Source organism: Pyrus communis, chromosome 15 (genome assembly GCF_963583255.1).
Source record: "Pyrus communis chromosome 15, drPyrComm1.1, whole genome shotgun sequence".
Taxonomy (NCBI): Eukaryota; Viridiplantae; Streptophyta; class Magnoliopsida; order Rosales; family Rosaceae; genus Pyrus; species Pyrus communis.
The window spans coordinates 1,245,613-1,270,856 of NC_084817.1; the positions used below are offsets into that span (position 1 = coordinate 1,245,613).

The 25,244-nt window shown below is 35.8% G+C and overlaps 2 protein-coding genes across 2 annotated transcripts; both read right to left on the reverse strand.

Moving 5' to 3' along the window:
• Positions 1 to 1,481: 1,481 nt before the first annotated feature.
• On the reverse strand, positions 1,482 to 7,031 carry LOC137718201 (V-type proton ATPase subunit a3-like). Its single transcript, XM_068457704.1, has 18 exons — positions 6,805 to 7,031; positions 6,665 to 6,709; positions 6,339 to 6,461; positions 6,159 to 6,266; positions 5,877 to 5,987; positions 5,608 to 5,781; positions 5,237 to 5,374; positions 4,841 to 4,948; positions 4,622 to 4,729; positions 4,348 to 4,496; positions 3,859 to 4,012; positions 3,609 to 3,769; positions 3,314 to 3,520; positions 2,768 to 2,951; positions 2,581 to 2,664; positions 2,270 to 2,463; positions 2,091 to 2,150; positions 1,482 to 1,996 (listed from the first exon to the last, which is right to left on the reverse strand). Exons 1-18 carry the CDS (start codon positions 6,958 to 6,960, stop codon positions 1,792 to 1,794), a joined length of 2,469 nt encoding a protein of 822 aa, XP_068313805.1. The 5' UTR covers positions 6,961 to 7,031; the 3' UTR covers positions 1,482 to 1,791.
• Positions 7,032 to 15,611: 8,580 nt separating this feature from the next.
• LOC137718562 (protein EXPRESSION OF TERPENOIDS 1-like) lies at positions 15,612 to 17,934 on the reverse strand. Its single transcript, XM_068458115.1, has 2 exons — positions 16,826 to 17,934; positions 15,612 to 16,294 (listed from the first exon to the last, which is right to left on the reverse strand). The coding sequence occupies exons 1-2, from the start codon at positions 17,493 to 17,495 to the stop codon at positions 15,861 to 15,863; spliced, it is 1,104 nt and encodes a 367-aa protein (XP_068314216.1). The 5' UTR covers positions 17,496 to 17,934; the 3' UTR covers positions 15,612 to 15,860.
• Between the last annotated feature and the right edge of the window lie 7,310 nt (positions 17,935 to 25,244).

A 25,244-nucleotide genomic window follows, 5' to 3' on the forward strand; every position in this document is an offset into this window, starting at 1 on the left:
TTCACCAAATCACGGTTTCCGTTCTGATGTAACATCCTACGGCCTACGGGGTTTGATAGATTCAGTCAGGGCTACCCTAGCTACCCTAGCTAGCCAAATTTTTAATGGTAATTAGAAAGGAACCAAACGGCTAGTTTTAAGGCGCGCTTTTGATAATTCAACGACGTGTTTGCCTTCCTTCCTACCGTTTTAGATAAATTGTATGAATCTATTAACTCGTTTGCAAGTATTTTTAAAATAACTGAAAGTTTTTTTGGTGAAAGTATTTTGAGTTATAAAAGTACTTGAAGTGTTTCGTGCAAGAAGCATATTTCCAGAATTCACTTGTATTTTTTTTTTTTACTGAAAATTGGTTTCAAAAGCAATCTTATAAAAAAAAACATTTTCAATCATTTTAAAAGTACTTCCAAATAAACACTATATCTATGTCAAGGAATCAAAAAAATCTTTAGGCATTGTTGAACTTAATCGTTGGTGGGATGTATTTTAAGAGTTGTTATAACGGTAAATTTAACTCAAATTTCTTGATTCACGTGCTTCAGACCTAGAGATCCGAAATAAATCTAGATCCACAAATAATGAGACAAGAGTAACATTGATATTTACAATTTAGCCAAACGTTTTTTGCCATTTATTTATTGGCAAGAATAAAAACCAGTGGTCAAAGAGAAGGCATTGGTGGATGCAATTAGATGTTTCAAAATTGGAACCCCTGGATTTTTCCCTGCAGGCGTGGTGAGGGCGTCGTAGGCTGGAGCAAATAGGCTTGGGACAATCACGAAATTTGAACATGTTAACGTTGTTCAAACCTTCAAGTAAGGTCAATGTCAAATCTCTCACGCGTCTAATCGTATTTGACCCCCGCCCAATTTCATGCCTCGAACAGATCTCTTCTATCAAATCCATATAATCCACCAATCAGAACTTTTGAAATTTGATCAAACAACTACGAACATGGGGTCCTTTAAAAGTTATAATAATTTTAGCTGTTGGATCAAATTTAAGAGCCTGAATTTGTGGATTATGTGAATTTGGTGGCCTAATATGTTAAAATGGTAGTTACATAATGAGGCCCTCAACAAGGGAGGCAATGGCCCAATTGCTTTATTGGGCTACGTAGAAGGGCGAGGCCTTACGCTTAGCCCAGGTTGGGACAGAATAGCAGAGCAAGTACAAGTATTAATAACATAGCAAAAATGCATTCCTCGTCATTAATATGTTTGCTCACAGTAATTGTGACCTCTCGGGTTTTGCTCTTCTCTTTTCGTTTTTATTCGTTGATTCTGTTTAATTTATTCAATGAAAAATTTGAGAAAAAAAATGGTCGAGTGCTAGAAAATAAAAAGAGTGCGAAAATCATTTCTTAATATCAATTCTACTTGATTTATAAGTGAAAGGAATTGTAAGTCTAAAAAATTGATCCAAAACACAGTACCAAACATGAATTTCCTCTTACATTAATCGAGAAGTTCATGAATAGATGAATCCTAACAGTTATGTATTAGTATATTTGTACGTCAAATAATATCGATACATTTCTGTTTGGTTGACAACGAAATATAAGACTGAAAGAAAATGAAAGATTATATAAAAATATCACGAACCCATGAGACCCCAGCTACATCTGCAACTAGCAATCGATGAAAGAAAGAACATGCTCAAAAAAGACTGAATCCAAACTGCATGACAAACCTCCGGCTATATCTATATTTTGCACGTTTGTCACACTCGTACCCCCCGTTCGAAAATAATTTCTATGTATACAAAAATTGTACAAACGACGGCAGTGCATCACTCGTCCTCCTCGCTGAGCAATGCAAATGAGAAGGGATAGAATTTGTAACCGGAGCCCTCATAAAACTTGTTCTGGAACTCCACCCAGTGAAGCCTCAAGGCATGTAAGAATGCACTCAAGGTCTCCATCACTAGCAGCACTCCGACTGTCGCGCATATAAAGACGATTATGCCAATGATCAGAATGATCACATTGTTGTACCTGTAGTGATTCCGAAACCATTCATTACTCCGATAATTTGAGGTCTCGACTTCTGTGACGAACGAAAGATGAGTAAAACTGTGAAAGAACTTACCCCCAGGCTAGAAGTAGAATCTTGTCGTAAAATACACTGGACAACTCCGAATGAGCTAAGCTGAAGAAGGCAAAACAAGGGCAAACAAGACGATGTAATATGTGAACCGTACTGAGTTAGATGCCTAATTATGCTTCAAGTCGATGCTATTAGATGGTTGTAAGTTGTTATTCACTCACCTGAGTGCCCATAAACGTAGATATGAAGCTGTATTAGACACCGCTCCAAGCACAAATTCTATGGTATGTATGAGTTGGTGTACGAAGACCTCGGTGAATTCAAATTCCTCATGACCAGGCAAACTTGGGTGGTGCTCCTCGTCAAGAGGGTCCTCGCCGCTGTGAAGCAGTGAGTAGGATTGACCTTGGTGCCTCTGAGAGAGGTAATAGGTCAAAAGAGAAAGACGAAAAAGAATAAATGCAAAGTATAGAGACTGTAGGACACAAGAAACAGATGTTGAGATATGATAAGACTTTAGTTTCAAGTTTACCTCCTCATGCTGTTTCTTCAAGAAATAAGGCTTTGGAAACAGCATCCATGGTACAGCAACAAGAGCCGATAGCAGTAACAAAATCTGTAATTAAACACACGGAAAAAGAAAAAAAAAATTGTTAGGAATAGTGTCACTCTTTCGTACTGATTGAGAAATTTTACAGCATAATTGAAGAAGAACAAACCTGAAGGAATCTTTGCCCCCAAAAAAGCTGATTTTCACCGAGGTCGTCAGTAGGACTCAGGAACATATATATCATTACATGATACAAATCGGCTTGTGAACCAGTGCACCATTTCACAATAATTAGGAGAGAAAGGTAGCCAAACAGGCTGTTTAAAAATATCATCTGAGGAACAAATTGGTACCTAAAAGAATAAGGTTAGGTTGTCAACATTAAGAGAGTAACTCATAATCTTACACATGCATTCTCCGAAAGAGAGTGGACAAGATAGAGGAGAAGAAATACATATCAAGTTTCACATTTAAGGTGGACGGGCATGTCATGCGAGATATACGATATCCCAAACAGTCACACTAGAGATGCTTTATAGGAAGTATGATACACATAAAGATAATTCTTTTTTTTTTTTTTTCTTTCTTTTTGCGCGGAGAGATAAAAGATAAAGATAATTCATTTTCAATCACACACTGATGGAAATTCCTACTCCTATATATATATATATATGCATATATTAATGCAAGATCGAGGTTGAGTAGTATAGCTTACCAGATATTCAGTCTATCCGCAAAGAATTTTGCATTAAAGTAACTCAAAACGATTCCAAGATTCATCTGGGCTACTCCAAGTAGGATTGACATCTTCATCTTCAATGAGTTAAGAAATGGTAACTCAGATCGAGAACCATGCCATTTGGGATCCACACCAAATGGATAAGTGTCACGAACCTTGGTCAAACCAACTGTAGTAGCGTCTCTGCCACAAAAAAGAAACCCAAGTTTAATCAACTCAAATGGGATTGAGAGACCACACATATGTTAAGGATCTCAGGCTGATTGTGTACCTACAAGATGGGTCACGGCACCCATAGGCAGATTTCCCAAATAACTCAAATGGGACCGAAAAGAATTCATTATATATCAGTCCTGTGTAAATTGAGAACAGCGCCATCATCATAATAATATAACGGCCACCAAATGTCATTTCTATGATGTCCCCGAGTTTCTGTTGTCAACAAATCAAGTTAATAGAACCGTGTGAAAGTGACAAGAAGCAAATAGTCCGTCTACGGTCACAAAGCCATGCAGCATTACCTGGCTAGAAAACTTCCTCTCCCGGATTATGAAATAGAGTGATGCCAGCAACAAGCAAATACCATGTCCCCAATCTCCAAACATTACAGCAAAAAGGAAAGGGAATGTGATAATGGTGTATACGCCTGGATTAGCCTCCTGATACTTGGCGACCCTGTGAGGATGATACATTAGACAAATTCTTCCCGAAATGATCTCATTCGGAAACATGAGTTGTGCAGTCTAAAGTAAAATAACTTAAGTAGGTTAGGAAATGGTCTTCCTTTCTGTTTGATGGAAGAGAAGGAAGACAACAGGTAAAGAACTATAAAAATTATGTTTTACCATTATAAACAGGTTAAAAGAAATAAACAGGTAATTCCCAAACTTCCCCAAAAGACCTCACCCTCCCCCCTCTGCCACCCCTGCTCTCAGTCTACCAACTCTCATGATCCTCCTACCGAGCATGGTGCAACACCTTGTATAGGCATAACTTGCAAAATGACTCACCCGTATGCATCAACAATTTCTTGAAAAGCAGAAGTGAATTTGTTTGTGCGGAAATATGTCGGTGGCGGTTCCTTTGTATGCAAAACCTGGAATATGGCGCCAAGTTGAGAGTTGCTATCTAAGGATGCCCGCTGCAGCGCGTTTTGAATCTGTGAAACATCAAGCCTATGTTAATTGAAAAATTCTTCAAACATACCTTGCACTTGCAAATGATTCATGCCAAGTTTTAGCATTGAATACAATTTTGGAAAGTGTTACAGGATAAAGATCAAACCTGGTTTGAAGCATATACAGGACACCAACCTTCTGCAACAAGACACATTCTACTCACATCAATGCTTAGCATGTTTAACGTATGGTAAATGGATTTTTCCTTCTTCACCTATCGAGGCATAAAGGAATAAAACTCACCGATCAAACAAAACTAAATTCACTGACTATGAAATAGAAACATGATTAGAAGCTAGATGCATAAGTATTTGGAATAACAAACCAGAAGGTTCCACTGCTCGTATTGATGACCAATTGTCTGTAATAAACTGCTCCTGTGCAACAATCCAGCATCTATGGTAGTCTTCAGCTCTGAAAGTTTTCCAGACACCTAGAAATTAAAGTGGTTATAGAATTCAGAATTCAGATTACAGAACGAGTCAGTGACTGTAATTAAAGATGGACACAGTCATCTCTTATTGAGCACAAAGTTTGATATTTTAATGATAATAAATCCAGACTATTTAAACTCAACATTTAAGGAAAACCCTTGTATAAAAGATATACACATACAGATACACACATTAATACAAAAGGAAATTTTGAATCTAACCTTAATTAAGTTGTGGTAAAGTAAAGCTGTTGATTCCACATATATAGAGGTAAGAATACTGCATACCTCATTAATCATCTGAAATTGTTTTCCCAAGTCATCTGTAAATGGGTAACGGTTTGCTCCAAAAGCTTCACATATTTTCAGAATTTTGTTCTTTGCCCTTTCTCCAGAATAGAAGATGATAAACACATTTTTCTCAACCTGAAATATATTAACTCGTTAATTTCCCGAAAAGAAAAAAAAAAGTATTCAATCATCCTGCAGGAAGACAATGATATCTAGGCATACTAGGATTCACATACATGAAAAAAGTACAGCATGCAGCAAGATTAACCATCATCTGTGAGAGTGCACTTCCACAATAAGTAAAATAAGACGGACAGTTCACAAAAGATATATATGAACATGAAATAGTTATGTTATTGAGTATTAACCTTCTCTCCTGACACAGGATCAACGACACGGTCATTGACCACAGCCTGCTTCAGAAACACATTACCCCTGGTTGCACGAAACAGAATCCTTTCAAAAGCCATCGATTTTTCTCTTGGAACAAGACCACTAACAGATCCGAGTTTAACATGCTTTGATGGATCTGTTGTCATTTCCTACAACAGAAAATACCTAAGCATCAGTCAAAGGATATGATAAAAGAATTTCATCTTAAACGAAACAAATGAAACCAAAAACTACAAATCTGCACTTGTTCGAGTAATAATGGACTGTCGATGGATCTTTCCATACTATGCTGCACTTCAAGTTCTCTCTGCAGAGCTGCAGCAGTGCTTTGAGCTGAATTAAAAAACTCGCCAGCCTGAAACGAGTAAACAAGTTGAGTTCACTTTATGGATCACATGAAGGGAATCAATAACACAATAACAAATAATTACAAATTAAGTTGCGGAATTTCTCGTGACCGCAACAAACTAAAATGTAAACAACGCTCTCATAGAACTAACTGCAATTACAGTAAAACAAGCCATACCTTCTGCAGAACAAGTTTATATTCTAACAATTCACTGTAAGTGCGTTGTAATTGTTCGTTGTTCGCATTAATTTCTAACAGCTCGGCTTCAAGTTCACCAAGTTTAACCTAGCAAAGGGGGAAAATGATTCAATGTAGACCATAGAAAACTCAAAATATCAACTCAAGTACTGAAACTACCTCCAAGTTATCGAGATCGATGTCATTGCTAATCATGGACCTTGTTGAGGGAGACAAGCCGGCCTTGTTCATTTGTTCCTTGAAGAACCGTAACCTCCGAGCCATTTCACCACACCGTTTGATCTGCATCACACAATTTCAAATCCACAAACAAGATTTTCAGATCAACCATATTTTTTTGCAAATCTACTCACAAAACCACAGATACTACGGCAATTAATCGCCGATTCCAAATTCCACATCCAATTACTTTCTGATAACACATTATTTCATATCGTATGAAATTAAATTGGTTCATTAATTCAAAAAATAAAAAATCAACGAACCTGAGTGGCGTATGTTCGCTGGAACGGGCTTTTTTCCGCATTGAGCTGCAAAAACAAAACAAAAAATCCAAAATTGAACAGAAAATTATAAAATAAAAAAAATTGAAAGGAGAAAGAGGAAATGCGAGAGCAACGATTACGTCTTTGAATTGAAAGAGGCCGAGATCGCCGAGGTAGGAGATGGCGTGGCGAGACGACTCAATCGGAATGATGAGTTGGATTAACTGCATTGGCTCCGACCGCAGCAGATCCATCGTTGGACAGCACCCTCCTCCCGCCGCTTCCGTCGTCCCCATTTTCCCGGCAAATTTTCACAAATCTGTTATTTTCTCACTGGGTTCTTCAAACGTCAAACTGTTTTCTTTTTCTTATTTATTTATTTATTTCTGTGTCGTGTACCGCACACCTACCGTTTTTTCCTTTTTTCAAACCTTTTACTTTACGTTGCGGCGTCGTTTTAACTTTGACGTGGCGCGGTGGGCGCTCTCTGGATCACATTGGCGGGCAGCTGAAACGCAGCGTTTCGTGGAAGATCAGATAAATGCTTGCATCTGGTATTCCAATGGTTCGGTGGTAATTGTCAACGTCGCAATCACGTTTTTATTCTGATTCGTAGGTTGACTTGGACTCTTCGATCAGTCAATTGGAGCCCATGAATGTCGGTGGCCCAAGTTCAATTTCATGACTTAAAAGCCCCTTCAAATTGGATTTCGCACTGATTCCATTAGCAGGGTCCAGGCCCACTACAATTGGCTACAATTTTGAATTTTAATTATTTTGTGGCTATATTGCCAAAGAATGTAAAAAAATAAATAATCATTTCAAAACTTCTTTGATAAATAGATCTGTATTTAGTCAAGCTGCCTAAAATAGTATGCTTTTTTTTTTTTTTTTGAACAAATGATAATGTCTATAGGGGTGGGAGAGTGGTGTAAGCCTCACAACGAGGTTCAAATTCACCTTTGACGAGAACTGAACCTAACACCTATCACTTACAAGTAAAAAGAATACCACTAGACCGTAATAGTGCATTTTCCCTTACCACCATGTATGAATCGTTTCCTTATAATTTAGATGAATTTTGTACTGACTATCTTATTCTGAAACTAGGGTTTTCTATATGAGAAAAACCCATCCTTCCCAATAAAATTTCTACTAAAAAAAAAAAAAAAAACATTTTTATGATATGTAAGATAAGAGACTTTAAACTCAACCAAAACTCTGGAAAAAAAAAATCATTAAACATCTTAACATAAAAATGGTGGATGCAATACATTTGAAAAACATTTGTGTCGAGTACATTTCTTTAGTAGTGTTCTTGTAATATAAGTGTGCTGAATTGAATGTTAATAAGAGGAGTGTATTCAGTTGGGATTTTGAGGAATTTTGATGAATTTTATAAATTATGAATCTTGATGGAGTTTAATTAATTTTCATGAATTTTTTTTAGTGAACTCTCTCAAAGAAGATGTGAGATTTGTGAATGTTTAAAATCCACTATAAAATATCTCTAATTCCCTCGAATTCCTCAAATTTTTAAAACCCTGTCAATTTATAATTCAATACACCTAAACTTTCAAAGAATGACTTAAAATCATAATTTTTGTTTTCAAACAAACGATATTATCTACACTAAGGGGAAGGGAGTACGCTTAACCTCACAATGAGCTAGCAATAATGTGGTTCAAATTCACCTTTGGCGAGAATCGAACCTAAGACCTCTCACTAACAAGTGAAGAGGAATACCACTAGACCGTAATACTAAATAGCGACTTAAAATCATAATTGAATACCCCTGAATTTGTAAAAAGAATTAAAGACTAAAAGAAAATCATGTATTGGTCCGGGCAAATCCATATGTAAAATAGGAGACAAATAAATATAAATGTTTTTCATGACCTTATTGAGATCCGACCAGAAATTTTTATTTTTTATTTTTTATGATTTTTGAGCAATTCCTAATTTAATCCTAAGTAAATAAATACTAAGGGACATGAATAAATGTAGATAGGCACAAAGTAAACATTTTGATTATACTAGTGAGCCTCCGTTTGGATGAAAGTTGCGCTCTTCATAATTTAGATCCAATAAAGTTATCTCTTTTCGCTAGACATTAAAATGATAAACACACACCGTTTTTCACACCCTTGTTTAATATTAAGAGAAATTAGGATGCAATTCCTAACCACCAATATCATTTGATTGAAATCCTATTGATTTTAAATTTTTGATCAAAGTCCTTCTACTTTATACACATGTTACATTTAAAACTTTATGCCATCCATAAATGTAATTAATTCATTTCTTTATAAAATTTCATAAGATTAGTGAGAACTAATTAATCAATTCCTACATATTAGGTAAAACAAAATATGTTTTGGTACATAGATTTTTATTTCGTTTATATCTTAGTTTGAATTCAAGTTATTTCTTTAACGGGTACATGTGAATTTAAATGTACCCATTGATGCATTTGGGATATTTGTACCCATAAAATTGTTATGGTTTTTCTGGACTTGTTACATATACAATTTTTATAACGTGTATATTTGAGTTCCACGTTACAATTGGTGCATTCTTTCTCACAATTCCTTTGTTGGGGTACAATTACAGTGGGTACATATAAATCTGAGATAATATTATAGATGGGTACAAAGATGAACACAAAAGGCAGGTTTAATTTGCACTTACTGGGTAGAAAGACAAAAGAAAATTTTGGTTCATGGGTACAAAGATTGAAACATAAACAATTGTACCGCAAATATACTACAATTAACAGTGTTATAATTTTGTACTCTGCAACTTTTGGATTGCTTGGGTGATTTTACAGAAGACAATTGTGTGTGGGTTCTAGTTGGCTAGGTTGTACCCACTAGTAAGAAATTCGAAAATCAAATTAAACTCATATTTGGTGTGCCTGATATCACTGATATGTGATATAAATTTGGGATAATTTGGAGGTTAATTAGATTGGATAATTTGGAGGTCTCAGTGGAAAGGTTGTAATTTAAGGTGCATATATGTTCATCGTTAAGATGAGCTAGCAAAATGTAATTTACCACAATGTAATAAATAGAGGACTTGAATTAAAGTTTTTAAACTAATAAGATGTGAGTCTATAATATATGATCAAGTGGGACCGAAAACTAAGTGTCCCTTAGGCCTCATTTGGCAGCTCGGACTGTACTGACTATTTCTGTCGGATAGGATAAATAGCCACCGGATAGTACTGACTAAATTAGTCGGGTGTTTGGTGCAGTATCGGACTAGCGATCGTATTATTTATACTGTGTTTGATATTATACTAGATAGGAGCCATCAAACTTTAAAAAAAAAAATTAAAAAAATGAAATCATTTTTTTGTTCCCAGGTCTCTCCGCACCCCCCAAACACCCTCCCTCTCTCTCCCTTCTTCTTCCCCGACGATAGAAGAATCCCAAATAATTGTTCCCCAGCTCTCTCCGCCACACCCCCCAAACTCCCTCCCTTTCTCTCCCATATTCTTCTTCCCCGACTAAATAATCCGGACGTTTTGGTTGGTTTTATTAAGCGGGTGTATACCGTATTATCCTATCCGACCGGTTAAATTAATCCGGTGCTTATTTAGTACGAGTGAACGCCAAACACTCGGGTCCGTATAACTAATCCTATCCGATCCGCCAAACAGGGCCTTAATATTATTTGTTGCTTTTGATGGTAAAAACAAAGAGAGATGTGTGAAAAATTAAAATACGTGCGTGCAAATCATTAAAAAGCAAATCAATGATCTCTCTTCATTGGCCCCTAAGTAGATTTGCATAAGTGGTGGATTGCCATAGAATATTATTCTTCAATTCACTGCGTTCCAAGTTCAAACATCATCACTCTTACTATAAATTAAGGGAATTGTTATTAGCACTTCAAAAATCTCATTTGACATTTCATATTTTTTATAATTAGAAAGAAAAATACATTTGTGAGGAGTGTAGAATAAAATTTTTAGAATGCTAATAACAGTTTCCAAAATTAAAATAGATATCACTTGTAATAAAATAGATTTACAAAAAGGGAATTGTTATTAGCACTTCAAAAATCTCATTCTACACTCCAGACTTTCTATATTGGGAAAGAAAAATACATGGAGGGTAGAATGAGATTTTTAGAGTGCCAATAACACTTCTCTTACGAAAATTGTAAATAATTAAATGCAAAATCGAAAGTAAGATGCCTTGAAGTCAGGGCGGGCGGGATTGAGGATGATGGCAGGCGTTATGGCCTTCTTGTAAACAAAAACAATCACAAGGATTAGCAGGAGCACCGCAAGTACATACAGATTACATACATACATATCCTATGTATATTCTCACAGTCACACACTGACTGCAACAGAAAACCTAGCAGTAGCAGCTATATATACGTAGCGCTAGCAGACGCGGATGTGTTCTGGACCACCGTCGTAGTTAAACCGCAATCCGCATGCGGCCTGGCCACAACCCTACGCTCCGCCTAGCCCTGCTCACCCTATATCTATATATAATATATAATAATCAAATATTATATATATATATATATATGTGTATATATTAGGAGGAAGAAATGATAAACCCTAGCTGCATTTGTTCCACTAGATGATCTCATAAATTCTACGAGGGTTTTTTTTTTTTTTTTCCATTTACGTAGCTAGATAGAGAAAAGCGGAGGGATATGGATAAAGAGATGGGGATGGACTACGTGCACACGGCAGAGAGCTACAACTCGATATCATGCCCATTTCGTGTCCCCTAGTTAGCGATGTGATCGCTATTCTGCTCGACCGCTTTATGTGCTTCAACGGCCGAGCGGGTGAGGTAAGTTTTCAAAAGCGGATGTCCACCTCTTTGCATTCAAGTTTGAGTCTTTTTCTTGAGCAAAGTAATATAATTTAGACTTTTGTTGTATCAATAGAAATCTTGAAAAATAAGTTCCGCACACACATTTCAGTCTCTTTTTACATACCTTTTGTCACATCCCAAGCCTGCTCCACCATCATAGCACGATATTGTCCGTTTTGGGCCCTGACAACGTCCTTACGGTTTTGTTTCTGGAAACTCAGACGAGAACTTCCCAGCGGGTCACCCATCAACTCACACGAGAACTTCCAAGTGGGTCACCCATCATGGGATTGCTCTCACACGCTACTCGCTTAACTTCGGAGTTCCCATGAAACCCGAAGCCAGTGAGCTCCCAAAAGACCTCGTGCTAGGTAGGGATGGAAATATACATATAAGGATCACTCCCCTGGACGATGTGAGATCTCACACCCTTGTTGCGTGTAAATTATCCTTTAATTGATTCAATTTGAAAATAAAAAAAAAACTCATGAGCCTATAACGTTTCCCTTACTATTTATTTTTCTCTTGTGCATGCAGGGATCCATATTTAAAATTTACTAATAGGGAGACTACTAGTACAGTAGTTCTTACATATACCCCACATACATCACTGGTTACTATTAAACACGCATCTCTCTCTCTCTCTCTCTCTCTCTCTCTCTCTCTCTCTCTCTCTCTTACCGCGAGCCCTAATTGACTCGTGATGATCTGATAATTCAGAGCACAAAGCCAGAAAATAAGGGTGATTGATTGCATACATAGTAGTAGTGCAGTTTTAGGTCAGTAAAGTCAAGCGAGAAAGACACCCGGAGAATTTAAATGAAAAAGTAATCAGCAGTACGTATAAGTCCTCGATCAAACCTTCGTTCAACTTATGTGGGTCAATACAAATACTGTTTATTCGTTCCATCTTGATGTGTCAATGTTTTCAAATTTCAAATACAATTGATTTCAGTGATCTCGATATCAGTTTGGTGGCTAATTAAGTTTCCTCTAATCAGTCCGAGCGTTGGAAGGCCAGGCTGTTGTAACAGTATGACGACTTAGTCCTCGTTCAAATTAATTGTTTTGCATAAATCTGAACTTAGCTAAGTTGATTAGAACTACGTGCTTTTCTTGTGCACCTAAGTTGAAATCATCTTTTCTCTATAACTAAGATAAATTTAATGTACAATATGGTTGATCGAAGATAAAGATTGAAAACTGTAAGCATTACTGCAAGCTAATAAGGCTTCCATATTGCGAGGGTCACAGGAGAAACATTTATCGTACGCAGTTTTATTTTTACTTTACAAATATGTTATTTTCAAAACTCGAATTTGTAACATTTCAATCACAAAAATACAATATTTTCGTTGCACTGACTGACTATGTCTCCACTCCGTGTTAACAATCTGATCAACCAAATCCCTTTTTCCTTCCACGGTTGTTTGACCGTGATCATTTATATATATATATATATATCTATCTCTGTGCGTGTATACTTATATACGTATATATAGCCTTAGATTTGACATTTTAGGTTATACATGAAACAACCTTTCTTTTTCCACATTTTGCTGAGCTAAACAAAGACCCGTCAAATACTAAACGGGAGGGTCAACAACTAGGGTTCATCTTTTTTTCCTGATACATAAAGTGAGACACTGCTAGGTTAAACTAGTTCTAGGGTTTACACAGATCTAACCTTAAAGATTATAGGTCAAAAGTACAATAACTACATCTAAACGTTAAGATCTCGAAATATCCACCATAGAATTTTATATGTTCTTATATATAAGTAATATTCATTCCAGAACTATAAATTGCGGGTGAAAGAATCTTATGAAAAGCACATCCTCTTTAACCAATACACATATGGCCACATTGCGGGGTGGATGGAAATAGGGAGCAAGATGGTCCTAAAACCATTCGAGTTTGAAAAATATACATGTGAAGGTCTTCCGATAACCTTCCGAATGTTTGGTACAGTTTTTTTTTTGTACCTACTAAATATTTGATGTAATGCATGCATGCTAAGTATATCTCGACATGTTGCGTCAACAACACTCGACAAATTCTTTCAATATCACTTATCAGATTGCTTCGGCGTATGCCGGTATTTGTCGATAAGTGCACAACAAGTCATCCAAGTAAATAAACTGATTTTTCTTTTCGCGCTCGGATCCTATCTAAATAACTTGCATTTAGTTTAAATTCTAAATCCTCCACTGGCCACATTTACCTAGTACTTCCCCCTTCAATAATCAAAAATATTTGTTATCTTTATTATGACATCCAAACGCTACCAATTATATATGCATGCTTACCTCCTTAATTAGGTTTTTTTTTTTTTTTTTTTTTTTTTTAAATAAATACCCAAACACGAAAGAAAATCATAAATAAATGAATAAATAAACACATCTACATAAAAAATTGATCATCATCATCAAGTGTACGTATATATAACAAGGCTATAATGTTTTAAATCGGACGGTGGAGGATGCGGTTGCACAAGTTAGGGTCAGAAAAACTATACAAAACAAGGGAAATTTTGGGGTAAGCTTTATGTTCCCTTCGTGATTACCAAATGTAGCAGTCTATGGAAGCGTCATTAAAGATCCTATTGAATCATGCATGCAATTTTGTACCTCAGCCTATATCCCCACTATATAGCTATATACATACATATATAAATAATCGAGATCCTCTCTGAATTTTCAAGTTCGAAGCCTCCGTACTCAAAAATTTGGGCCGTTCAAAGGTATATAGAGATATCCGAATTCTTGATTTGTGTGAGGTACGTAAGCCAGTAGAATCAACAAATGAGGGTTGTAGGGTTTTAAATAGTGGTTCGGATCTCTTGATCTATCAGCTCCCAACACAGAATAAAAAAGGATCTCAAATATTTGTAAATAAACACATCACATGCACACACTTTCAGAGTTTAAGCTGCATTAAACATTAAGAGCTAATGCCCAGCAATTAAGCTGGCTGGATATATAGGTCTTTCCCTGTTTCCCATGCATGTCACATCGATCCACGCTTGTCAATTTCAAGTGCCCAAATTATGCAGTTTTGCAGGCAAGTAGTTGGCGTTAATGCCTTTGTAATTATCCTTATACGTAGCTAACTAATAAAGGATTTGTGCTCATCATACAGATACAGTTCTACACACACAAACACACGGAAGAGAGAGACAGAGATAGAGTTTATCTTTCCGGAGTAGGGAAATGCCTACCCTGCCATTTGTCAATGCATGCGCATTTTGAAAGCCCTTCGACGGAGGGGAATAATGTACATAGAACGAGTTCACTGCTGTCGTGATGTCACGATCCAATAATACACTAACATATGAAAGGTTCTTTTCACATAGTCTTGTATTAGTGAACCGAAACACCACTGTATCAGTAAATCTGTTCCATGTAAAATTTTCTCTAAAAATAGATGTAGAGTACGAAACTTACCTACAATTTCCAGGACATCACTGTGACATCTCAAACTAATAACAAAACGTCATGTACTTTTAACACCGCATGATTAATTCGAAACACTAGAGTTTAATATGAGTCATTTTTCTAGACCTAGATCTTCCATGTCATTCCATCCTTTCGTTCTCCCTTTCTTTTTGTTTTACAGTACTTGATGAATTTGGTAGGACCGAAAAGATCAAAACAGGAAAGAATTTAAATTCAGAATATTGTTTAGGTAACCAAACACGAAACCTAGTAATTCATCCGGCAAGGGAACGGATAAACTGGAAAAGCGGTTTCGAGTTCACCGCCACTCAGAAAACCCAGATATGATAACACTACTCATATCTAATCACTAATCTAATTAAGATTTAATTAAACTGGTCAACCAGATAACACATAACATAAAACATGATCATAAACAAACAATTTATATGCAATGCGCACATATCCAAATGCATGCTGCACAAAACAAGTAACTAAACCACACACAAAAACCCACGATAAACAAATGGTTAATTTAGATTAATTCTAAATTAATTTAGATTATTAAAGAGTCACCATCATCATCATTGATAAGAGTTATCTTCATCAAAATAAATAACCACGAAAACTCAGAATTGAAATTCGAACAAAAACCAAACATCCCTGTCCATCCAAATATATATCGTCCTCGTCATTCATGAGTCGACATCTCGATCCAATTCTCCAGCCCTAGCTAGCTAGGTCTTCTTCTACTTTGAGTGCATGAGATTAAATTAAGAAATTTAAAACCATGATAATCAGAGAAATAAACATCATCAGCTAGACTAATCAAGCTAGTAGCTAGCTGACAATAAGAGATTTTGGTTAAAAGCAAACAAGCAAATACTGCCATTTTTTTGTTTTCGGTTTTTAAGACCTCGGAGGCGGAAAGTATTGCGTACCAGCCATGAAAGCATTGAGTGGAGCTGGGAAGAGAGAAGGGTCAAGCAACGTACTAGACGGATTGCCAGAGGTCCCGCCGGCAGCTGCGACCGTTACAAGATCATGTTGCTGATGATGTGGATGACCTCCTCCTCCTCCGCTTCCACATCCGTCTTGGTGGTGATCATGACTAGTAACTCGACCGCCCGAGGAGCTCTCACCTCCTCCTCCTCCTCCAGAACTTGGGTAATACTGACCATCGATGCCCTGATCGTACAGAAGTCCCTTGAACACATGCCCTCCGATGTTGACAGCCGTTTGATACGCGAATTGCTCATCTACATCGTCCATTGCACTTACTTTTACGCAGCGGAACACCGCCGGTGAGCTCACTTCTGGTGGAAATGGATTCAACTCCAACCCTAGAATTTGTTCTCCCCCACAACAAAGAGAAAAATAAGTAATATCTCGTTGTTATTAATTATAAAGATTACATAAAACAGGAATATATGTAAATTATGGTGAAGAAATTTCATGGAACTTTTGCTTCGTCAGGTTTACTAACAAACAGTGAAAGCAAAGAACAAGGATGTACAGAAAGAAAAGCATGGAGAGTGGGTAGCTGTGTGGATCCGTTGGAGTTCACTATATTCCCACACGCAAACGATCTATATCGGATTCGATGGCGGAAAAAATTCCAAATGAAATTTTAAATATAATTGTCCCTTAATTCCTCGTTGGATTCACACTTTCAGCAAGATCTACATCTTACTATATATTGTGGTTAAATAAGCAACAAAATTATTTTTTTTTTCAAATTTCTTCATAATGTCAAGTGATTAATTCCGAAATTTCAGTAGATTTCCTCCCAAAAAAATGTTTATAATTTATAATTAAAGCAAAATTTTGGTGCAATTCTTATATATATTTGTTTGTAAAGCCAAAAGTTTTACCTGACGTGTTGGAAGGAATACGAACGCAGGCAAGAGAGTTATCTCTTATCCTTTTGGGGTTTTCACCTCGAAACTGTATCTGCTGTTCTTGCTGTTGTTGCTGGTTTTGGTTTTGTTGTAAGGCCGAGAATTGTTCCTGCCGCTCCCGTCGTTTCGCAGCGGGAACCCACGTGCTCTTCACGTGTGTTTGGCACTGAAACCCTCGGCTCTTGCAACAGGTCCGGCACCTAAGGTGCGGACAGTCTTTCTTTGCTTGGTTCCCACAGTCCTGGCAGTTCATGCCGCCGCTGCTACTTCCCAACCCTCCTAATCCTCCTCCTCTCATCATCGTCAGCCTCAACCCCGCCGACAGATCATCCGCCGAAACACCGTCGCTGTTGTTGTCCAGGTGTCTATGGTTGTAGCTAGGATCCACTCCAAACGAGTAGTAGTTCAAATTTTGGTGTGGGTGGTATTGTGATGGCCATATCTCAAACCCCTTGTTGTAGATCTCAGCCTGCTCCTCGCCTGATGATCTGTACAAAAACAAGTTCCCTCCTCCTCCTCCTCCTCCTCCTCCCGCCGCTTCCGCTGCTGCTCCTCCCACTCTTCCGCTCTGATCCTCTCCCGCTTGTTTGTCACCGCTGGTTGGGCCTTGATCTCTCCCTCCTAAGCAAAACAAGCCTGCCATTTTTCTGATGACCTCAATTTTGGGTACAAATCCATATTAATTAACCGCAACTTGAGTTTCCTTTTTTGACCCTGTGATCTTATCTGTGCTCTAGTACTGTGCGACCGTGTGTTTTAAATCTCCGCGATCTCCTTGCGGGGTTTTTGCAGCTTTTTGAGGGGCAAATGTTGGGAATATTTTAGCGTTAGGGTAAGAATACTAAGAACTAAGAAGAATATTAAGGAAATATTTTTTGGGTTTTGTTGGAGTTGGGTAAGGTGAGTAATTGGAAGGGTTTAGAAATGAATCTAGTGGTGTTGTCGTGGAGTTCGAAGCAATAATAATATTGGCACGAAATTAGAGCCCTGCAACCGCCGCCATGGAAACTGCACCAACTCTGCCCCTACTGCTGCTCCTTCCCTTCCTTCCTCATTAACTGCCCCAACCCCCCCTCTCTTTCTCTCTCTGAACCTGTCCACTGTATGCAAGTTTTTAGTGAGAGAGAGATACTGAGCGACTGGGAGATCGACTAAACCATCTGCAAGTCCTTCCAGTTTCAATCAACCTTCACAGTTCACACGGCTCGATCCCAGACGTCGTATCCTCACTCGACGGTCCTCGTTCATCCACGTGTCGCCGCATCAGCTTTGCCTTACTCGTCATTGCACCGGAAAACCCGCTTACTACTTTTTTCTGACCAGTCTCTGTAATTAAGATATTTTTTTACCCATTTTGATTTCTCAATCTTACCCCCCAAAAAAAAACACATCTCATGAGCAATTTGATGGTTTATCTTCACACCCTTTATTTTTATGTTATTTTTTCATTCAAATTATATTTTGAATTTCGTTAATATAAATTTTAAACCCAAAGGAGAATAGGTAAACGGTCATGTAGTGTCTGAAAATATAATCGTAGTGTAATTTTTCTTATAACATTGCATCATTAGGCCGAGAATCTAAAAAATTAATCAATTCATTTCATTTAAGTTGTTTTCTTAAAATGAAATACATCAGCATCATCGTTTAAAATTTATCATTTTACCGTAACATGTAAAATAATACAAAACGTTATTTGTGTTCATGACTCCTAAAATTTCTAATATCACATCCGTATACATCCTCACACTTCATGACAGACCTATATCTAGAAGCCATGTGTACTTTAAGCGCCCGTGACTTTATCCAACGAGTTTCTAAGGAACCCTAGAAAACATCATCTTCTTTTTTTGGGTAACGTAATTTAGATCGAGATTTACGAAATTCTAGGGGGCCGTATTTGTTTTGACGTCGCTGGATGCCTCGTGTCCCACTAAAATTCTTCGGGTAATCATTTTGTGATTGACTAATTGATACAAAAAATTTGGTGTTTTGTGATTTAATTTGGGCGGTTGTAAAAAAAAGGTCAACATCTTTGATGGCAATATTTAACAGAATTAGGCTTGAAGGGCTGTTCCTATGTACTGTAGGGCATATGCACCCCAGCTCCATGTTGGTTATATGCCAGCAGGCACCAAATTCAATTTTTTTCAAATCCAAATACATTTATCGATAAGATTGATAAAAAGTTAAAAACAACTCGATTTTGATTTTCCAAATAATGTTGTACTCTACTCTAAATTACAAAATTGGAGATTTGAATTTTCTTTTTTTAGTGGACATGAGATTCGGATTAGTTGTATAGAGAGATAATAGACTCGTTTAGAAATGTTTTTAAAGTAGTTGAAAGTGCTCTTAATGAAAATATCTTTAGAATCAGTCATTTAGTAAAAATATAGGTGAATCCTGTAAAAATGTACATATTGGATATAGCAAACTCATGCGATAGACATGACATGACATCAACATTAACTCTTCCAGTTGCTAATGCCATCGTTGAAGAGCATCTTCAGACGTGAATTTTCTGAAGAATCAATTGAGAAATCATATAAGAGATCCATGGATGAATGATAACATGGTTATTTTTAGGGGTGTGTTATCCACACATCCCTTTTTACTTCTCACACACCCTTGTTAATTTCTATCCGTTGATCTTCTTCAATTCATCTGATCCGACGGTTAAAAACCAAAAAGTGCGGGAGAAGTAAAAAAAGGTGTGTGGATATCACACCCCTATTTTTATAGGGAGATAATTAATGGTATGGTTAGTGAAGTTGTCATGCAACGCTTTTAAAACATGAAAACGCGTTAAGGGATATTGTAATATGTTCTGTTAGAAAACTTACGGATTTAATGTACAAAAGTGTTTTGTTTAGTAAATTTTTTATCTTTTTAATTTGTGACTTTGTTGTTTAAAGATGCCCTCATCGATACAGATCTTTGGCTTCGTCTATGTTTCCAAGAAGTACTTTGAGTGCTTTAGGAATTCAAAAATATTCTTTAAAACGCTTTCAATTATTTTAAAAGCAATTCCAAACAATTGCTATGGTCAATGTGATTGTGTTCAAGTCCAACGTTTGAATTGAATCTCCGTGACATTTTAGCTGGATACAATATTGTATATATTAGTAAAACGTTTTTAACGTGGGATTAGCGTACCAAGTAGTCCCAACGATTTGCAATTGGGTTGAGTCAATATTTATGAGAGTAAATCGTAGTCTAAATGTTCAAAATATTTTAATTATTTTAATATGTTGCTGTCACTTGTTTTCAATCACACTGTTTTGTTGCATGACCTTTTTTGGGTAGTAGCGCAAAGAGTATGTATTTGAATAGTGCTTTTTTGCACAAAAATAAATGTAGAGATGAGACACAAAGTGATGCCAAAGCACCAACGGGACACAAAGGCTATATAAAGATTAAAAATTTTAAATGAATATCTACGAGTGACAAGAAAAATCTATATGTTACTAAATTGAAGGTATCTTTTCTCCTTTTTAATTTAAAATGTCTTAAAGTTTTATGAAACATTAAAATGTCATAGCTAGAGCACTAACGTGGTATGTTTCATGGTAGATACTAGAGACATTGTACCCTATCCCATGTATGATTATGTTGATAGGTTAAGATATTGAGGAATTCGGCCACATACTTTTTATGTTTTTCTCTGCTACATAATCTTTCATGATATCAGAGTAGATTATTTTAGGTGTGAAGCCGAACGGCTAAACGTGCTTTACGTCATTAGATTTGTGTTGTCCATGTGTTAGGTTTGAAAATTCTCCACGGGCATGTTGAAGAATAAATCCTACATTAATGAGATGAGAGATTTTGCATAAGTTTATAAATAAGTTGAGTTATTCCTCATATTGCCAATTGGATGGAAAAAAAAAAAAACTATAACTCATGTAATTCACGAAATTAGTCGGTGATCATTAGCATGAGTTCAGAGGAAATACAGTTTTCTTATCGTACAAAATGTAGTCAGTAAAAAGACCTATCAGTGGCTAATAGGGTGGTAAAATGCATGTCAGTGCCAAAGCCATATCGACAAGTCATTTAGCCATTTTTTTTTATTACAAACAATATTACTAAGTTGGAACAAGGAAAAGAGAGAATTTGACATATAGTGGTCTTGAATTTCTATTTAACATTCTTGCGGATGATGTAAACATTTTAATTAGATTATAATAAAGTCTATTTTTCTGGAACAAAATAATAATCAATATTATATACTATTTAAGTTTTCTTGTAGTAGGACTTTTGTACATTAAATCATGGGTTACCAATTCCATGAGGTTGAAAATATAGGTCGGAAGAAACATCAGGAAGATTCAAATGCCTCTATAAATCTTTCCGATCCTTAGAATGGTGAACTTCTATAACGAAACTATCGGTTGATTCATTTTAAATTTAAAAAAAAAAAAAAAAAGGAAGCTGGGTTGATAAAGATAAAATGCCTTTTCACCAAAGACGATCACGTGAAGCCTCCCAAATTAGTGCCCACTAATTATTGGATTTCCGATTATATGATCGAAATAAGTACAGACTCCGGCCGCCTTAGCCGTACGCTGACCTTGACTCTGGCGAGAGAGGCCCGTCTAAGCAAAGAAAAGCTCCAAATGTCCATCAATGTTGATTAGCTGTACTTTGAATATATTCAGATTAATTAAGCTGCACTTTAGTCAAAAAAATACCCTCAAAATTAGGGTAAAGGGTAGACTAGGGACCCGAGGCAATGGGGGTCTTGTCTCTCCCCCAATCAAACTTTTGAGAAAGAGACAGGGTTTGTTTAGGAATTGCAGATAGGAATGTCAAAAATGTTTTTCGAAAATCGGAAGTGCTTTTAGCAAAATTCGATGTAAATTGATAAAAAGTGTTTGTAATAGTAGAATAATGTGTTCATGGGCTATCCAGCATGTAGCGCTTTGATATCTCTTGAAATTTTGTTGAAGCTTGTTTGCTAAATCCGCTTGTGAATATACTTACGCTCTAAAAAAAATTCAAGCATACTCCAGTTAAGTTGAATTACGTCATTATATATGTAAACATTATACACCTAATCTTCTTTTTATCAAGTTTCATTCATCAAGTAATGTGTCAGGTTCTCGTTTGTTCAAACTTAAATCCCATCTAGACTTCTTTTATTATAAAGTTATGATAATGTAAAATGGGGCAATAATCAATTGGTCGATTATCAAAAATAAATAATAGAAAGGTTGAGAATAAATCGCGGGAAAAGAAAATAATTGGAGATGATGAATTTTTGTGTGCAAGTCCAATTGATGAATTTTTGTGTGGAAGTCCCAATTATTGTGTCTCAGAGATTCTTCTTTGTTTCACTCTCGAGCCCAGTGCTTTCTCCTTCAAGTTGACTAGCTTCCCCCTTAACCTCAAATATTCATGCTTAAACTATACCCACGTGGAAACTTGATTACCGTTCTTATATTATTATCAAGATTTTGTTAAATTATTATATATATATATATATATACAAATATATATAGGTCATTTATACAGAGGGATTCTCAATTTTTTTTTCTTCCAAAAAATAGGGATTAGGTGTGAGGTTCACTCCACATCGAACTTCAACGATCCAAACCATCTATTTTGTAAGTCTCGATTCATAAACTATCCTTACAAAAATTCAATTCAATCCCAAACCATTTACCTATTTAATTATCATGATAAAATTTCATTGTTTCTTATATAACAAAGTATTCGTTAATTTTTTTTGAACCCAATTAGATGTCTTAAATATTTATAATTTGGCTAATATTTTGCAAGGATGATCTATGAGTTGCAACTTGAAAAATAGACGGTTCAGATCGTTAAAATTCGATGTAATGTGGACCCCACAACTAATCCTCATTTTTATTAAAAAAAAAGAATCACTTCACTTAAAGGCTTCCTATACATACATATATATATATATATATATATTAGTATTTGAAAAATAAATAATTATCAACTCTCCAAAAGAATTATTCAACACTATTTGAAAAAGAGACCAAGGATGAGAATGCATGGTTATTATTCTCGAATTCTAACATAATAGTGATATTCACATATTTATTTTAACCTCACGCACACCCTTGTTAATTTTATAGTTGATTTCTTTTCAATTCATTTGATCTGTTGGCCGAAAACAGAGAAGGGTATATGAAAAGTAAATATGAGTGTGTGAATATCACTACCATTCTAATAATAATTATTCGCCAAATTGAACTATGCAATTGAAATTATTCTCATTTTTTTACACCAAACGTATGTATTGATTATATACAATTTCGATTAGTTCATCTTATTATTGGAGAATTTAGCAATTCCTCCTTAATTATACATATCGTTTCATTTTGCCCAGTAAAATTTCATTTTGGTCATGAATCTTCCTTAACTTTTAATTTATGTCGATGTTTTCATGTTAATTATGTCAAATTCGAGCGTATTTTAGTTCACGCTGTACAATATAAGCCTTTAAATATGCAATATAACAATAGGTTTCAGTTCATCTTAATTTTTCTTCATACCTCAATTATCGGAATTCCAAATCTTTACTAGTTTAGTTTACCATGTGAATGTAACAATTTGTTGACTTATATGCCCTTATGTCTTTCACAGTGGTTCAAGTGAGTGTGATACTTAAATATAAGAATTAAGCTGCCTGAGCTTGATTCCTATAACACTATTCTTACACTAGTGTAAGTTCAATAACTGTAAGAGTAACGGTTTGGAAGAAGATGGACCATTAATCTGAGTAATATCTAACAACTCATAAAATATAGGTCGTCCATTTAAATTGAAAAAGTGAGCCGTTGGTTTTTATTTTTATTTTTATTTTAAATGAGCTAATTGCTCATTAGAAATATGACACAAAAAAGTTGTGGGATCCAACTTAGGCGCGGATCCACTCTTCGACCAGGGTGGTCGTGGTCCCAGGACCACCCCGATGTTCGAAAAAACACTTGTGAGAATCTCTGAGGACCATCCAATGGTTTGGACATGTGCTAGATGAGATAACACCACCATGGCTTTGTTGTTTTTGAACCTTGGTTACAACAAAGAAAAAAGACTTTTCTCTTCATTTCCGACGTGACCAACTCCCACCAATTTTTTTTTTTTTTTTGTTTGAAAAAAAACTATTGTATGTGCCACCCAAGCATTTTAATTAGCAAATGGATGGTGTATTACTCAGCCAATATTTTTATACCATATGTTTGACACCGTTATTATTTTTTATTTCTTATAAATTCATACGATCTCTGCAAAGTATTTCATAATGTACTATGAACTTGTAGTTGCTTGCACTTTCATCTCATACCATCAAATTCATTAAATTACTAAATCAAAAATTCTATTTTTGTGTGTAATATATGTTGAATAATAAACCTAATCAAAATAATAAACCTCAAATTCTCAATACAAGTATAATTTTTGTTGTAAATGTAAATAGGCATTACATGTATGATATATAGTAAGTTTAGGGCTAGTTTGGTATTGCTGTACTTAAAGTTGAGTGTTTGGTAAAGTTTTTTTTTTTTTTAATACTTTTAATAAAATAAAATAAAAAGTGTTTGAGTGCTTGGTAAACCTTAAATTACTTTGAATATTTAAATGACTAAACATGATATGGTATTTAATGTGATACAATAATTGTCAAAGATAATAATATAGGGGCAAAGATTGCAATTTTGTAAAACATGCGAGGGTATACTTGCCATTTGAAAATTTCATTAAATAAGCATTGATTACTATATGCTTTGAAAAAAGAAAAAAAAAACTTTTTTTTAGAAGCATGTTAGACCATGTTTCTGTTTTTCTACTGTCATTGACAACACTTTTTTTTTTTGCCTTACCAAACACATTTAATGTTCCAGATTTTTTAATAAGCTGCTTTTATTAAAAGCACCACAATTTCAAACCGGCCCTTAGTTAAATCAGTCTATTCAATCTAATCAGTTGCCTAGATCCCGTCTAGCTGCATAGACACCTCAATTTGTCGTCGGATTGACACCTAACGTCTCTTCGTTATGACCATCCAAAATTAAAATTATGGATCTCCCACTAATTCAACTCATTTAGAGGGCTCATAAATAGATTGAACGTCCAGAGGACAAAGATAAATAACGTTCGAAGTTTTGGGGAAGATGCTGAAGGTTTTTCTTAAGTACCTGCCTAATACGTAATTACGTATGTAAAGATGGCCCAGTGCCAATGGATTTTTGTAGGGTGGGTCCAGCTTGAAGTTAGGGGTAGGGTCATAGTGGCACTGCATGCGGCCACTGCCCGACATGATTGGAATTTAGATTTTAGAGTGAATAATTAGAGGGTAGGCTCCCCTTTAAAAAGCCGATTTTTTGTATATTAGCCGATAATTAAATGTCATCATGTC